The sequence below is a fragment of the Dromaius novaehollandiae genome, chromosome 2 (genome assembly GCF_036370855.1).
Source record: "Dromaius novaehollandiae isolate bDroNov1 chromosome 2, bDroNov1.hap1, whole genome shotgun sequence".
In the NCBI taxonomy this organism is placed as follows: Eukaryota; Metazoa; Chordata; class Aves; order Casuariiformes; family Dromaiidae; genus Dromaius; species Dromaius novaehollandiae.
This window is the reverse complement of record NC_088099.1, coordinates 117,260,740-117,277,475: the sequence shown is the minus strand read 5'-3', so window position 1 is coordinate 117,277,475 and position 16,736 is coordinate 117,260,740. Positions and strand designations below refer to the sequence as shown.

General features: G+C 42.4%; 1 protein-coding gene and 1 long non-coding RNA gene across 3 annotated transcripts in view; one reads left to right on the top strand and one right to left on the bottom strand.

Annotated features, from left to right (window-relative positions):
* Positions 1-16,736, bottom strand: part of DLGAP1 (DLG associated protein 1) — a 410,611-nt gene that overhangs the window by 19,052 nt on the left and 374,823 nt on the right. For both annotated transcript variants that reach the window (XM_064507246.1, XM_064507247.1), the window contains 2 exons: positions 10,617-10,990; positions 7,342-7,433 (listed from right to left, as the gene is read on the bottom strand). In XM_064507246.1, coding sequence (XP_064363316.1) covers positions 7,342-7,433; positions 10,617-10,990 — 466 coding nt within the window. The remainder of the gene's footprint in view (positions 1-7,341; positions 7,434-10,616; positions 10,991-16,736) is intronic.
* On the top strand, positions 4,918-10,652 carry LOC112997001 (uncharacterized). The gene is made up of 3 exons (XR_003262579.2): positions 4,918-5,104; positions 5,759-5,837; positions 9,129-10,652. It is a non-coding gene; the product is annotated as an uncharacterized LOC112997001 (long non-coding RNA).

Genomic DNA, 16,736 nt, shown 5'->3' with positions numbered 1-16,736 from the left:
ATTGAGGCAAGTGCCCTGATGGTCATGTGGTTTAACAAAACTGGAAGCTAGTCCAAGACACAGTTAATTGTGTTAGCAGCTCAGGATCTTAGGTTACCAATCAAAGAAAACTTAAAGGGGTCTGATTTTAAGAAATGACTGAGCTTCCAGCTTTTAAAACTCACACTCCCTTGAAGTTGCACACCCCAAAACACAAGTCACATTTAAAAATCATGCACAGTCTTTACCTCCCTCTCAACAGAGATTGATGAGAAACTATTACCAATGAATCCACTATCTACATTATATTATACAGTTCATTCTCTAAAGAAGATAACTATTTTAACCCAGATAAATATTCTACATTGCTTCTTCAAAATTACTCTTCATACTCATATACTCGCTAGTACATTTCTTCTGAAAATACCTCTGCCAACCCTCATAATTTTAGTGCCATTCTCAGTGCTGTTTGAGACTTGTTTTTCACATTCAACCCTCAGCCTCACAATGGTCTTCTCTTTTCCAGACAAGCTAGCGTCTTCCATTACTGTCTATGCTACCCTCAGCATGCTGGCTGCTACACTGTAGGTACCTTCCTTCCACCACCAGGCATTGGTTGCACATGTTGGAGCCCCTGAGGGCAGAGGGCAAACCTTTAGTCACCCTGGGGGAGGCAGACAGAAGGAGGGAGAATGCAAAAAAGCCAAGGAAGACAAAGGCATGAGCACAAGAAAGAGAAGAATGCGGGGTTTTGGTTTGGGTGGTTTTTCTTTAAATAAATAGCACCCCCAAATTCTGCAGTCAAAGCAATCTGAGGGAAAGAGGCAGGAAGAAGATTAATGGCTGTTGATGTGGGGCTCTGAAAACAGCAGAGCAAAGAAAAACAGGAGGTGGAAAGGGTTCTCCAATCAAAAAACAGAAAGACCAATTCCTCTGCAGAAGAAAGCTCACAGTACCTTCTCAGCCAAACAAATAACTGGAAAACTTTAATAATAGAGTGTGTGTGTATATATATTTTTATAATGGCCTAGAATACAAAGATTTTAATGTAATAACTGCTGCTTGCAGTTCTTCTGAAACAGGTGGTTGTTAAGTGAGGTAAAAGTCACAGTTATGCCATTGTAGTTTTGTACTACAAATATGATATGCACCAGCAGACTGAAAAATAGGGAGCAAGCAGAACTCTTCGGCTCAGTAGTATTTATCCTTTGACAAGCAGAGCAAAGCATTTTACTATCAACTGATACAGCAGAAAAGGTTCAGAAGGGAGGATGAGGATAACTGGAGATGTGGTATGGCTTCCATAGGAAGAAAGACAGTTCTTGGTTTAAAAAACAGATGGCTGAGGAGGGATATGAGAGACCCATGAAATCCCAGCTAGGTGATGTTTCATCGTATCTCAGAGTACAAGAACTGGGGGAGGAAGGCAACCAGTTGCAAGGCTTAAAGGTTTAAATCTAGCAAAAGGAAGTATTTTTCCACACAATGGGAAAATAAATTGTCACTGGATACTGGGAAGACCTAAGGTAAAAATAGGTTCAAAGAGAACCTGAACACATTCACAGGAGATAGGTCCAGGAAGAGCTACTAAACTGATGTCATATCTGGCTTCGGAAGTCCCTGAACAACAGACTGCTAAACTGCCAAGGTCTACTGGGAGAAGTATCACTTTATACACACCCCATTCCTTTATATGTTTCCTAAGTATCTGCTACCGGCCGTTGGCAGAGAAAAGCTGTTAGGCTGGTATTGTTGGTTAGAAAGACCTAAGCTTTAGGCTGATGTTACAATGAAAATCTTTTGGATCAGTCTATGCTAGTTTTTCTTAAGATTGTTTAAATTCGGCCACCAACCTGACAGACCCCTTATCTGCGCTGAAGTGCGTGCATGTACACACAAACGTGTGTGCCCACACAGGCACGTGCTCACGGAGGATTTCAGTTTACTCATTGGCCACGGGTCACAGAAAGCCAAGGCATCAGTACCCGGTGTACTCTTCTGCCCCTTCCAAGGTGCTGGAGAAAAGCAAATCACTTCATCAAGCTCGTTCTTCTCCATGCCTTTAACTCCACGTCACAGCCTTCTTTTTCTCTCTTGTGTGTCCTAGCCGCTGATACGCATCTGTTTTAGATGACCAGTTGTATTTCAGTTAACACCCTGGCTTTCCAGTGTACACCAAATCCCAAATGTGAAAACAGCAAGGTCTACTCACCAAGGTGATGTATGGCTGGAGGCACTACATTTCAAAACTTTCAGGAGTATACTCTTGCTGGTTTCAATATGAGCTAGTACCACCAAACCCAGACTCTGCTCAGCAAAGAAAATGAATGACCTGCTTTTTTTGCCTTTGTTTTATCTATATAATAGTACGCTACAGGCTTGTTTGACAGATTCTTGGCAGCAGACTGTGTAACCTATCTGTCTTCAGAAGAAAAACAACATGGCAGTAAAATATAACATCAGTTTAAAGTAAAAAAAATACTCCTAAAGAAATATATGTGGAATGAAATGGAAATGCAGGAAGGCATCCACTATCTGCCTGCCTCCGGCACACCTATATAAACTGCCTAACAGATGGCAATTTTAGTCTCTGACATTGCTTCCTCACCCACTTCCTGGATGTTTCACTCTTACAAAATACCATTTGTGTCCCACATGTGTCTTTTTTGTTTTGCTCTCAGTTAAAACTCCAAACCACAGGAGAGCTGCTGAAGCTAATGCCTAAGTTTTCACTATTTCTACACATACAAAACATTCATAGGTCTACCTAAAAAAAGTTTTCATAAATTGCTGACTATTAGAGTAAATAGCTAAAAACAGATACTTGCTTCTTCCTCTGCTTTCAGGCTTGGCTCTTTTGTATTCAGTTGTGCCCTGAAGGCACAAGGTGTAATAATTACAACTTCAGAGAACTACAGCAGATATCTGGCCTAAGGTGCAGAAAGCCATGAAACCTCAGACTGGATAAACCAGTACGGAGAACAGCAGTATGATGTGTGTTTCGAAGGGCAACAACAGGGTCACTTGTTAGCATTCAACTCTCTGCTTCTTAATGTAATGCTTCTGAAAAACATGTTTACATTTCTACTCAGAGAACTTCTTTTTTTCTTTCTTTTTTTTTTTTAAAAAAGAGAGAAATAGGCTCCAAAGCAATCTAAGCACACCAAGTCTCAGTGGCACTTATATTAAATTCAGTCTGCCTCATTGTATCTGCTGTCTCTACTATTTCTTGTTGTGTGTTTGTCTGGTATGGTTGCAGAGCTGTCAGCAGGACAAAACAAATTGCAGAAGGCGTTAGCAGATACAACATCATTGACATGCATGTCTTCTGATGGTGGTATCTTCAGCTGTACACCTTCAAGGACTTGTGTCAAGCAAAAGTTTAGACTATCCATACTATCAACCTACAGAACCTTACGTTTTTTACTCTGTCCCTCCCCCTCTCCCATTCACACAATCCTTTTTCATCACTAAAGAGTCTTAACAGGGAAACTCTAATCCTCCATTGTTGTTTCAGGTTACCAAAATCCTTTAGAATTTCTCGGTGGAATGTCTGCCACTGTGCAGAACATACACAGCCAGAAAACGCTGCAGACAAAAGCCAAGTCAGTGCCAGTCCCAGCTCAGTGGGTATACCTTAGCTAAAATACAGATTTGAAAGCTCTGTCCTTAAAGACTGGAGAGTTAAGAAGTTTAAATTAGAGTGTATGACTAGCCAGCTATGCAGGTAAGGCTCTAAAACCTGAGTGTTGTCAGAAAAAAAAGTGACCAAAACCAAAAACCTAAATGAAAAAAGCCAAAGAAGATGACTTCCTTTTTTTTGATGACACAGAAGAATAGTTTTCTTTTTTATATTCCTCTGCCACCACTTCAAACCATTCCACTTTATAGTCTTTCATCACCGAAACAGAAAAATAAAACAGGTATCATTCCTCAGCATGAAAGGGCTCAGCCTGAAAGGGCTTTAACCATGAATGTGCTGTGTTAGACAAAGCAGCTCCGCAACAGGAGGTGGGGGCACCTTCCCTGGCCCAACAGAAGCCAAAGGAGAGGTAGGAGGAGCATGCATACATATGCACATGGTCTTAGTTCTCTACGGCAGCATTCTTAGTTCACAAACTACCATCATTTCAGCATTCATAAATCCTCTTAACATCAAACTGATTATAATTACCGGTTGACAGTTAGAATACGGAGCAATGGGCAAGACACTTTTTGGGGTGGGGATGTAATGGGAGGAGATCTTGGGGCACACAAGGTGAGGTGCAACAGAGACTAAGAGCAATCATGGAGCTGTGGGACTGACAGCTTAAAGGATCTGCCCTTTAATCAGTAAGGATGTGCACTAATTGGCCTGGCACAATAAATGACTTCTTGTTTTCTGGTTCAGTAGAACTGGTTGACTTCCAACAATTCAATTATGTTTTGTAAGTGAGGAAGGGAAGGTGGTCCCTTGAGGTCAAGATGGAGTCACAGGTAGAGAGAAATGACAAACAGAGAAATGGAAGTGCCCTGAGATAGCACTGATCAGGATCATAAGAAATATACTTTTAACATTTCCCCTGGAAGGGGTGGGTCACGTGAGGAAAGCGGAGGAAGATTTTATTTGGACTTTTGTTAGCACCATGAAGAAGGTCAGGTGAGAGAGAAGAGAGTCATAGCACCAGGATCATAAGGTTACTGTCAACAGTAATAGATAAAACTGCTCTTTTTCACAAGAAGGGCTGGACAGAAGTACTCTATGTATGCTAGAAAATGCAGAGCTGTTTTAGGGAATGGGTACAAAAAGGAGAATTGAGAGCAGGCAGCATAAAGAACTGGGGAGAAGATGGGTAGCAGTGATGGGTGCAGCTGTAATATGGTCAGGTAGTGATAGGCACATTTTTCCCCTAAGCAGTGCAAGAGGAGGAGGAGGAGAATTCAGACTCATTTGTCTTGGCAGGAAGCCCAGGTTATAGAGTGAAGGGCTAATGAAAGGTCTGAGTCGAGATGGAAGATGGAAGAGAGAGAGCTGTGCTCCGAGGATGCTCTGATTTTGAGCCACTTAGATCAAGACACAGAGGCAAAGTCTTTTGCTTACTTGGTCCAAGCACAGAAGCAGGAATATTTAAAAGGACATGAGGAGGTAAGGCTCCTGAGTGTGAGGATGACAGCCATATGAGGTGAGGGAAAGGGGGAGGAAAGGACAGCAAGCTAAGAAGAGGAGCGAAACAAATTTTGTATGGAAGGCTTTCGGTGCATTAAGCAGACAGCTTTGCTGATTTTTAACAGCACACTTAGTAGCTTAGACTGGCACAGAAAAACAATTTCTTTACTGTATTTATCCTCTTTGCTGCGTCATTCTTCTTTTCTTATTCTATATTTATTCAGTGTTTCCAAATGATGATAGAAGTTTTTCTTTTAAACATTCATTTGTCAAAGATTCAACTCAAAAGGGCTCCTCTGAGGTTCTGCAGATGTTATGGTGTAGGGAGAGGGAAGAATGCACTGTATTTACAATTCTATTCCTGTAACAGATAATCAATACATTGTGCTCTGCTGTGTAGAAAAAAAGAAAGAATAGGAGTGCCAAATTGTGCTGATAAGCCCTTTGTGTCCTGAGTGCACTCATTTTCTGAGGATTAGGGGCTGTCCTTCATCAGTCAGTTCACTTCTGAAAGTGCATGATAGATTGCTACTTGCCAGTCTGCTCAGAACAGCAGCAACCTCAACTTTATCAGCAAGGAATCCCCCAAACACAGCCGTCATTAGGTAACGCAGAAAAAATGTGTTTTCGCAGGGCAGACCCTGACAGGCAAACCTCACCTTTTTCTCTGGAACAATAAAAACGGCAATAGAAAGAGGACTTTGGAAGTAAGGTATTTACAAACAGCCATTTCTTTCTTTCTTTGTTTTTCCTGTTTTTTTTGGGGGGGAGGGGGAGGGTTGGGCTTTGGGGGTATGTCCTGCCTTTGTGCTTAGGCAGAAGGTAAATGGTCCTTCAGCATCTATTCTAATGTGCTCATTTATCTAGCCCTAGAAGAGTTGTGGGTAAATGGGGCTAAGGTCTAACATATAAAGAAACGTCTGCCAGAAAGAGATGTTTTAGCAGGTTAATGAGGAAATTACTAACAGCCTAACAAGGTCATTGCAACTCACATTTATTTTTGCTGAAATTCCTTTAACCTTTGAAAACCATAGGAAAATACTCTGCTGGCTTCCAGAGAGAATTTGCTGAATTTAAAGTAGTGTAGATAACATGTTATTTTTCATTATTTTTAACAGATGTGTAAAAAACAAGAGTAAAAGTGTATTTCTCCTCTCCTTGATACTACTGCCAGCAGGCCAGAGGAGGGCAGAGGGCCCTAATATTATTGTCAGCTCCAATTTGTTGCGCTCAGGTTTTCTCCGCAGAGGTTGCGACTGAAAAGCAGGACTGCCCGGTGGCTTTCCTTGCACTACGGCATCAGTGAGTTATGAGCAAAATGTCTCCAAAAGTTACATTGCGCCCAAAGGGCTCAGGAAAAAGTCAGAAAGACTTCGGTCAGTGCTTGCAAGCGCGGCAGGCACGGAAAGGTGGCAGTGGGCAGGTTCGCCTTCTTGGAGGGGAGGGGAGAATCCTACTTTTCTTCAGCCACTTGCGGAGTCCCGTTTGGGGCAGGAATTAGGCTTTGCAGATGTGGTCAAGCCCGCAGCAAGTTTATTTGTCTGTAGAGTGCCATGCACATTTACGCTGCCCTGTAAAATAGCTGCCCTCTGGCAGTTTGTCCTCAAAAAGAAACATAACTCTTGCGGACAACAACTGTTCTATTTTTTTCATTTTTTATTGGAGAATAGTTGTTTTCTAATTAGGGCTACACTGCAGATCTGAAAGAGAACTGAGTTTTGCAGACTTGCTTTTTAAATCTTGGCACTTTTTACAAGGGAACAGTTGTGATGCAGAGATGGCTGAGTGGGCTCGCTGAGCAAGAGCAAGCAGCTTGGCTCTACCTCTGCACTGCTCCAGGTGGCTGAAATTATTCTGCTGAAAAGCAAGGTAAACTTCCACATCAAGCTCTTTGCTGCTGCAGCCCTCCTGAGCCCAACACTCCAGCTGCATCATTTGCTGCTCTTTAGATAGATTTTCTGTGAAAAACAGCTTATCGGAAGTGTATTGACCTTTAAAATACATAGCATTTTTCTTCCAGTTCTCCCACCAGTCCTGACAAAGTAGGTCTGAGAAATAAGAGCTACAGCATTTATAAGGCTCTGCTTTTCAGCTGAGTGATCTAACAACAATTCATCCAGGAAATAGGTTATTTTGTTATGCGTGCAGGATGTAGGACTCTTAAAGGTTGCAACATAATTATTTACCTCAGAAAAAGAATATTAACTTCTACTCACCACTTCTCCTCCTCTACTTGAACTCCTATGGACTGGAACTTACTGGTTGCTTTATTTTCACCTGATTTGGTAGATTCTTCAGCACCATCAACCTTAAAGAAATAACCAGCTAATTAGAATGTGCTTTAGTAGAGGTATCACCCCATTATTTAGAATTTCTATGTATGTTAACTACAAAGTATCTGCACACATGGCTTGTATCATACCTTGATACAGTCATGTGCCATTTCTGATGTAATTATGGACTATTCATCATTCTTGTTATTCTTAAAGCAGTTTCGTTAAGACAATGTCAGGCCCATAAAATGCAGGTGGAGTTTATCCAGTATTTTATGGAGGCTGGATGCACAGATTTGCCAGAGCCTTTGAAAAGCCATAATGCTGCCTGCTGTGCTGCACCATTTGTTTGATTTTACCCGTTCGCTTGCATGTGCATGCATATGTGAAGTGATGTCAAAATTATGTGTTTACTTAGCTTAAATGTTAGTGTCCTGGATCAGAACATTAGACAGATAGGATTTAAAGAAAGCAGACGCAGCTCTTGGCTGGCATCATCTTGAAGATAAACTTCAGTCGCAGATGTGCCTTTGACTGAGCAAAACCACAACATGCTGGGTCCGTTCAGCGTAGCTGTTAATTCCCAGTGCTAGATGTGGGATTGTTAATCTTAAAAAAAAAAAAAAAAATTTGCCAGCACACAGCATTTCTGGACCATGGTATTGTTACAAAGTGACCTGTGAATTCACTCTGACCTCCGGTGTACGCAAGCTCCAGCTGCAGCTAGCACCTAGCCCAGCAAACACTCAGGTGCGCTACTAGTAAATGAGCTTCTTGTTGGCAGAGACTTTAACAGCCCAGTGAAGGAAAAGGATTTCAAACAACGAGCCGGGGGGGGGGGGGGGGGGGGGGGAGATGGGAGTTAGAGAGCTGTTCAGTGAAGTACCCTTACCTAGTACTGCAGTATTTTGGGAGAAAATTACACCCCAAATCCATCAGTTATTCAAGTGCACTTAGGGGGAAATCCCATAACTGGCAGAGAGAATAAATCTTTTTGATGGAAGTGTTTTTTTGTTAAATGGGTTTACAGCAAAGGCATATGGTGTCCTAACAATGTCAGAGGGGCCAGAGGACACACGCAGAGGTTCATCACAAGTGCACGTTAGGTGTAAAAACCAAGAACATGCCTCTGGCTGGTGTGGCTTGCATTGCTCTACAGAGATGGGCCAAATTATAAGTATGGTATCTGCCTGGTCTGAGTTCAGTCTAAGCCTCAACTAGTTATGGTCAGTGGAGGGAGACTGACTTCGCATTACTAACTGGAGGGCTGAGAGACTACCTACCTATTTTAGGGCTGCTGTTTCTAAGAGAAGTCATTTTTGGCAGCCAGAGCAAGCTTACAGTTTTTCCGCTCCCACACTAGCCCTTCAGCTGTTCCAGCTTGTGCAGCCATGCTGCAAACCAGACCGCAGAGCAGACTGGGAAAATAGTTTTCCTTGTTCATGAAGCCTGGCCAGCTTTAAAAATCTGGTTCGCAGGTACAGCTGCAAGGGTGGCATGGGGTAGGGCAGCAGTCCTAGGAGCTCATCACTGACGGTTCCTCCACTTCATGCAACCAGACCCTTTGACACCTCCGCTGGTTTGTGTGCAATTCCTATCCTGGCAGCTTTTCGCACACTGTGCCCAGTTTGGAGTATGGATCCTGATTGTGCTGATCATCTGTACATTTCAAAATTTCAGAGGGAGATTTTCAAAGGCTTGAACAATGTTTTGGGCTTTGTTTTCCTCAGATCTCAGAAGCCAAGTCCGCTATAATGCCCGAAAGCAGCAGACCTGACTTGCAGCAGCACTACCTTAAGAAGAGACAGCTGGGAGGCGGTCTTTTAAGAACAGCAGTTCACAGCGGTACCGTTGTTCATTCTGGCTGCCGCAAACAGGGGAGTTGCTTCTTTCTACCCATTACTTTGCAGGATCATTGTCTGCACAGGAGCCTTTGTCACTTTGTTTAGTGAAATGTAGGATCACAATGATCAAACGGCACCTCAGCCTTGGCCGGGTATGGGAATAAGTAAGAGAAGAGCTTTCTTGTATCTTCATCCCACCTGGGTCTTTTTCCCATGTTTAACACTCAACATCCGCCCTTCTTTCAGAATTTATTTAAACAAATTGCTGGGGAGCAGAAAAAGAGTACAGCAGAGGCAGTAAACTGCATGCACAGGCTGTGGTAATTATTGCCCTTCCACAAAGAAGGATGGGATTACTAAAGTCACAATTTCTCCAGGAGCTGCCTCCTGGGATGGCATACTTCTGCACACCACCTCTCATCAGGCTGATGTAGAGATTTCAGAGTAAACTCTTAGGCTTTACTAATCAGATAAGCTTGTCCAGGCACATGGGAGGTTGTAAACACAACCTCCATCTGCAAGAAAAAAACCTGTCTTTTCATGAAGGCTGATAAGCTGCAGATCGCTAGCCTATTTGCTTGGGATTCATCTCCCATCAAAACCCATGTTGATTCTCAGTTGATTGCAAGTTCATGTACTTTGTTGCAGAACCAAATCCTGCAGGTAGATAGCTGCACTCCTATACACATTCTTTTAGAGGGGGTATGGGAAAGATTAAGTAAGATAACAGATTAAATTGGTTTACTTTATTTGCTCATCTCCTTTCTGTAAACAGGAGTGAACCTTCGCTGGGTTAGTTTTCTTGTTTCACTCCACTAGAGGTAACAAAATGTAATTTTCTTTAACAAGGGCAAATCAGAAGGAACTTATCCTCGGCTCCTGAGGCTGAGAGAGGAACAATGCTGCCTCATTCAAGTGGCTACCAGTCATTATGAAATGCATGAATAAGCAGTGACAATTAATTCAGTGAGACCGGATGAAAATATTTTTCGGGTGATAGTGTAATGTAAATCATTGTTTTACACATTCCCTTTCAATGATTTAATTCATGCTTTCCTGACTCCTGCTGTGTTATGATTCAGAGATTAGTGCTCATGTGTGTAATTTAACAAAGCTGAATGATAAGCAGCAAGGAGACTTAAACAAATCCTTGTTTCTGATGTATTTATGATAAATTAGTAAAACATCCTCAGCGCCACGCAGAATGATTAGGCTACTGCAGCTTCTACACAAGCACCTGTCAGGAAAAGTAGAAAAATACACAGGACATTGTATAACTAAGCAGTGAAACAAATGTAGAAATCCAAAGCGATGGCAAATTACAATCAATTTACAATGTACAAATTACATTACAATCCAAATCCTATACTGTACCTGTATTCCAATAGATAAACATCTGTTTTTCTTGAAGTGGTCCTTCTTTCTATCTTCTACAGCAACTGTGGCAATGGTGGTGGTGGTGGTGACAGTGGCAGTATTGTTTCCTACATGTTGACTTGCTGGGCCATGGATCTGTGCATTGGCAGCTTCAATAGCAGCTGTTAGTGCCTTCATACTGTCCAAGCTCTCTGTGGAGTTGCTAAGTCCCGACTGACTGATGATATCTCCCCTCTGTCCATGCCCATCCATATATGCATCCTGGGCAGACTCTGTGCTGCTCTGGGCCGTGATGGAAATAAATGGTTTGGTGGTAGTTCTTGGTGGAACTGGAGGCGGTGTCTTCTTATAGGTGGTGATACAGGATGACACTGGAAAAAACATATGAGAGTTCTCGATTTATTGATTTGGCAGAGAAAATGAAGGCAAAAATGATCCCAGAACATCACCGAGCAGAGGCAGGGCCCTGCTGGCCAAAAAGCCCCCCAGCAGCTCCAGCGACGGTGCTAGGTTCCCGCCCCAGGCATGAAGGTCCTCTGTTCCTCCTGCCGTGCCTAGCAGAATTGCCAGTGTAGGGAAAGAAAAGAGCTATATGCCAAGTTCCTCCTTAGTCTTTTTAGAATTGTTTACTCCAGCATTTTTATTACTAACTTTTCTAAGTCCATGTGTGGACAACTCATTCCTCCAAAATGTTCATTCTGGTCATAGTTTGTATACAGGATTCACAGGGATCAGCCTCCAACCATGTATCCTAGCTAATCTGTATTTCATGCAGTTTTAATGAAATCATGTTTACTATCTCTCTATCCTGCTTTACTGTGTTTATCAAGTTTAAGTAGAATTCTAAATTACATTTCTTTGATCAAAGAGAGATTCCAAGACCACCCTAGGTCAAAGTCTGCTAACACTCATTATATTTAAACTTATGTTTTTCTCAATATAAAATGTCTTACTTGTCGCACAGACTTCTCAAACACTTTGAAATATGTTGTAAGCTGTGGAGGACATTTTTCAAAGAACATTTTGCCACCCATATTTCTCCTTCTAAACATAACATACCAGTTCTGGGAAAAAAATCTGCCTCATTTTACACACAGGGAGTTTTATACCCAGTGAAGTCAATGGCTGAAGCCTGTCAGTCAGTGGGACTACTTAAAAGAAAGCGTAAGTGTAAATGTTTGCAACAACAGAGGTTTTAAAGAAAGTTTATGAGGACTCATCTTTTCATGGGAACTTGCAGCACTCTGTATTTTGAAGGACACACTCCTTTTTTAAGTGTTTCTATATGGATTTAGAAGCTGAGCTTGAAGTTCCCAGATTAGAAACTGTTTGCCTGCGTGTACAGAATTACATGCAGAAAGCACTGCATGGAGATAAAAACATCTTTTTTAAGGGCTAGTTGGCGGCCCTGCATTACTAACGTCCTGGAATGCTTTCCAATGAGGAAAGAAAGTCCATTAAGAACAAAAAACAATCGTGACATGCTTTAGTTTTTAAGAAAATAAATGCAGGCATTAACCTGTGCAAAATTCAGACACAAATACGTTAAGATAAATTCTTATTAACAGTAATCATATGGCAAGAAATGATTCATCAGATCATTTTAATTGGCAGACGTCTGTACCACCCACATAAAAGGTAACGCTACTACAGCTGTTCTGCTTGCTGTTTGCACTGTACGTACTTGTTGAGCCAGAAGCCATTATGGTATTAATTTGACTAACTCAGATCCATATGCCTCATATCTCCCAATAGCTGTAGGAATCGTTACAGCGTAAAAGGTGTTTCCAGGGCATGAAATCACACAGTTGTGTGGTTTTTTTTTAAGGGCTCTAGTCTAAGTTTCTGATAACATGTCTGAACCCATGTAAAACACGTTAAATGCTAATGGAAAAAGAATATTTCACTAAGGTAGTGAGGGTTTTGAAACTATGATTCACTTCTGAAGAATCAAACAGAAACCGCAGCATCTTTGAGAGAGGAGACGGGTAAAAATGAACTTGTCAGATTTTAACTCCTGGGAAATTAACAGTCTATAGGGGTTAAAGGTGTTTTTTAAAGTGCTTATAACAAGCAAATTACCTGCAGCTAACAGAAAGGATGACAATTTTACAAAGAAAGAGGATTGTCAGTGACTTCTGTGCAATGCCGCACTGGTTTGACACTGCTGCACAGCACTTGTGGCACCTGTGCACGTTCAGGGAAATCAGCTGCTGCGGTTGCAGCACAGACCTTTACTCCAAGACTTGCCAAGAACCAGGAGGCTGCTGCTCGTGTGATGATATCCCAGAAATGAGCCAGGCTTTCCGTGGTCCAGAGCACGTTCTCTCCGTGGTGGAAATGCAAACTGAAATGCGCCACTGATGAATCTGAAGCACATACATACTCATATCTCTGTGTTGTGCTTTGGGAAGCCTGTTAAGAACTTGTCTAACAGAGGTGTGCAATGAACTTTGCAGTTCAGTGACGTATAAATTGTCCTGTTTCAAACATACTAGGCAAGGTCATCATGGAGCTCGGGGGAGACACCAGCCACCTTCAGCACATCCCAGCAAGGCAGGTGAGTACCATTCTTCCAACTTAGCAGCAAGGGAAATGATAATGAAACACACTTGAAAAATGCCCTTAAGTAGAGGACATAAGGTATAAATAGAAAGCAAGCCATAGCAAGACAGGTCCCCATCTCACTGGCCATCCCCTAATACAAAGGGAGTCAATAGCTACCGTGTATTGACAGCGACCAGGCACTCTGGACATCGCACTACAAATACAGACTCGTCTGATTAAGACGCCTTTCATTCTGTAGGTAAACGTACTCAACAAGGAGGCTAAGCCACCTGGCAATGAAGGATGTTTGCGCTCAGCTAATTAAATCTCAAGTTATTCTTCAGAGGGGGGAGAGAACTGACAAGTCATATGGTGAGATTGCAAAGAGAGACAGCAAACGCTGCTTTAGCAAGTCAAAACAAATCCTCAGTTTCCTGGAGTCGCGCAGCACGCACCGTACGGCTCCGGAGCAGCAGCGGGTGCGAGTCATAAAAGAACCGAACCCCAGGCACTTCGTTACTGGAAATGATGTCAACTCCTGCCGCTCCTTTGCTCAGACTACAACAGAACGCTGCTCGGGCCCCGGTCGCAGGCAGCTGCTCGCGCGACGGCGGAGCTGGCTGAGCCCTCCGAAAGGAGGCGTAACAACGCAGCAGGCTCCATGCATCTGTTTTCCCCCGGCGCTTGCGAGAACCTGGCAACTCGGGACACAGCAACTTGAAGGCTCCGCTGGCTTTTAAGTTTGCTGCAGCGTTTTAAATGCTGGGATGTGTGAAAAACTGAATGAAAACTCCCCAAGAAAAATGACAGCCCCCCCGGCACTCTCCTTGTCCCGCTAGGAGAGGCCGAGAGCGCAGGAACAGCACAGCACGTTGCTGCCTTGGCCAGGGCAAGAGCCGCATCCCCCCCGCGAATGAGAAGCTGTCCTGTCCCATTCTCCCGCGCCAGAAACGGGCCGCTGGGAAGGTGGACTCGGGTGGAGAAGATTACAACAGACTTGCGGGGTGCTTGAAAAAAGATCAGGAAGTCTTCACTTTATGTACAGGGAACTTCCAAGGCTTTTTGCACTCACATTTGCATTCACATCAGGAAGTGAAGGTAGAGGACTATAAATTCCCTGAAAAATATGTTCTTGGACATGGATCAAGGAGCAAAGTTCTGTATTGAGACCGATCTGACTGGAGAGTCAAGTCAAAGTAGTCTGATTTTTCATTAAAATTATTCAGACGTAGAGTTACTCAGAAATAACTTTTTCTGAATAGCGAATGTGTATATAAGACCTCAGTTTGTCACAACACAGAATATTTGCAGCGCACAAGGGCTGCTAAAGCAGGTATACATTCCTCTCCTAAGGCATATGCAAGATTTAATCCAGAAACTAGTTAAATCATGTGAAAGAATCCTCTGACTCCCAATGTGCCTTGCATCAGGCCCATCATTCCCATCTGTATCAATCCACTAAGTAAAGCTCTCCTGCTCGTTTTGATCTTTATCCTATTTCTGTGGCCTGCCTTTGGGTTACAATTTAATCCCAAATACCTAGTGAGAAAGCACTTTCTCCATATTAAAAGTAAAAAGTCATAGTGTTTGTCCTCCTAGCTAGTATTTCCAAACAACTAGCTCATGGGACAGGAATTTGGAACAGGGAGTGTCAACCACCCAGTTCAGAAGGAAGTTTAACGATAAAAAAAAAAAATCCCAGATTGCATAATAATAAAGGCTCAAATTTGAATGTTTCATTGTAAGAGCACTTCAGTTGTTTAAACATGTTCACTAGGGAGATGAGCCCTCAGGAACAAACATCAGCACGCAAACGCAGATTTTGAGCTCAATGAACGGGTGCTCAGGAGAACCCCAAGGCAGATTAATATTTGTGAAGAAGATTAAATTCAGGCACTTTGAACAGTGCAAGTGATGAGATGTGTAAGCAATTCGTTTCACTCTCTAATTTGGCAGGCTCGTATAAAACTGGTTAACAAATAGAAGAATGAATGGAAGTGCAAATTTAAAGTTAATTAAAGTAATAGTCTTTCCTTGAGTAAAAGGACTGCTGACAGTTTGCAAGGGGCAGCAAAAGACACAATTTGTACACACATAAGCAGTAAGGTCTAACGTATGAATTTCTCAGCCCTGCAGAGATGGACATTGGTCTTCTGATTTAATATCTGCTGAACAGGTATGCTACAGCAGTGCCCATGCATCTCACACAAATTCAACACACAGACAGATGCAGGCCCATTCTAGCAGGCCTGAGCCTCACGACTGCATCGCCCCATGCTCCCCACGCAGAGATGCAGTGCTTGATTTGAGAGCTGGGTTCAAACTGAGCTGGTATTCTCTTTGCCATGCATTTATTTCCTTGCTTTGTGGAAGTTTTGGGGGAGTGCTTGGAAATGGGGTTGTAGATCCTGTATTGTTATTTTTACACGTAGAAATATTGGTATGAAAATGGAGTATGCATTTTCTTAATAAAAAAACTTATCAGATAGCAGATGGCTTCTGAGCAAGGGGAGATTTACCATTAAAAACAAACTGAAATAAAGATTTTCATAAGAAATTCTAAATTGCCCAAGGGAAGAAAAGCAGAGTGAGCTATAGATGTCATTATCCCAAATGAGAACTATTGAAATCTCTGTACCATGCCATCATGTGTTCTGCCTATACCATCCTTTTTCTGTATCCCCACCACTGTATAACGATATATTTTAGCTGACAAAAGCCTAAGCTACACAGAATTAGGAAACAGGCATAACTCATGACTGAAATCCTGCAGAAATCTATACAAATTATCTAAACTGTCTTCACTGTCCATGATAGCACCACAGGGTTAAGATTTTATATCCCATGCATTTTGAGGTCTAAAAGCTGGGGCTGGTGACCTTTTTGTAAGTTTGAACATTTTTGTTTGCAGGTAGGGTACAGGTGCTCCCAGCCTTGCAACCAGCTGTGTTTGGGGACCTCCTGCAACCTGAGAGAGGGGTGAGACTAAATATGGCTCATCCTGTACCTCAAATGAGATTATATTGAGTGAAAAAATCTGCAAGGGCATAATCAGCAGATGACAAGCAAATATTTCTCTAGCAGATTGTTTTCTTCTAATACTGCTGTTGAAAGCTGCTAATGCCAGTCAGGAGTTTCATTGCTATCCCAGGGAAGCTGAATTAGTGCACAGAGATCAGGTGAGGCAGTCAAAGGCGTCCACCAAGTGTAGTTTAACATGGGGATATCGCTACAAATTATGGATTCACAGACAAAATTCAATGCATATAGCCTTCCTCTGAGATCCACTACACTCTTTCTGTGTATAGTCACGGCTGAACTCTTCTCTACATAAAAGCCGCCAGCACGTTAACAGTGCAAAACTTCAGTAATGCAGCTCATTAGGCCAGAAAGCAGAGACTTCTGTAAGCACTTGAAGTTCAGGAAAACTCTTCATATAAACTGAAAGTCATTGCCCAAAGTAGATCTTAGCTAGGACATTTTAGAATATTTTACTCCTAAAAACTGTTGTCTTCATTGGCATCAAGCGATTAGGACTTGGCTTTATTTTTTTGGAAGACAGGGATAAAA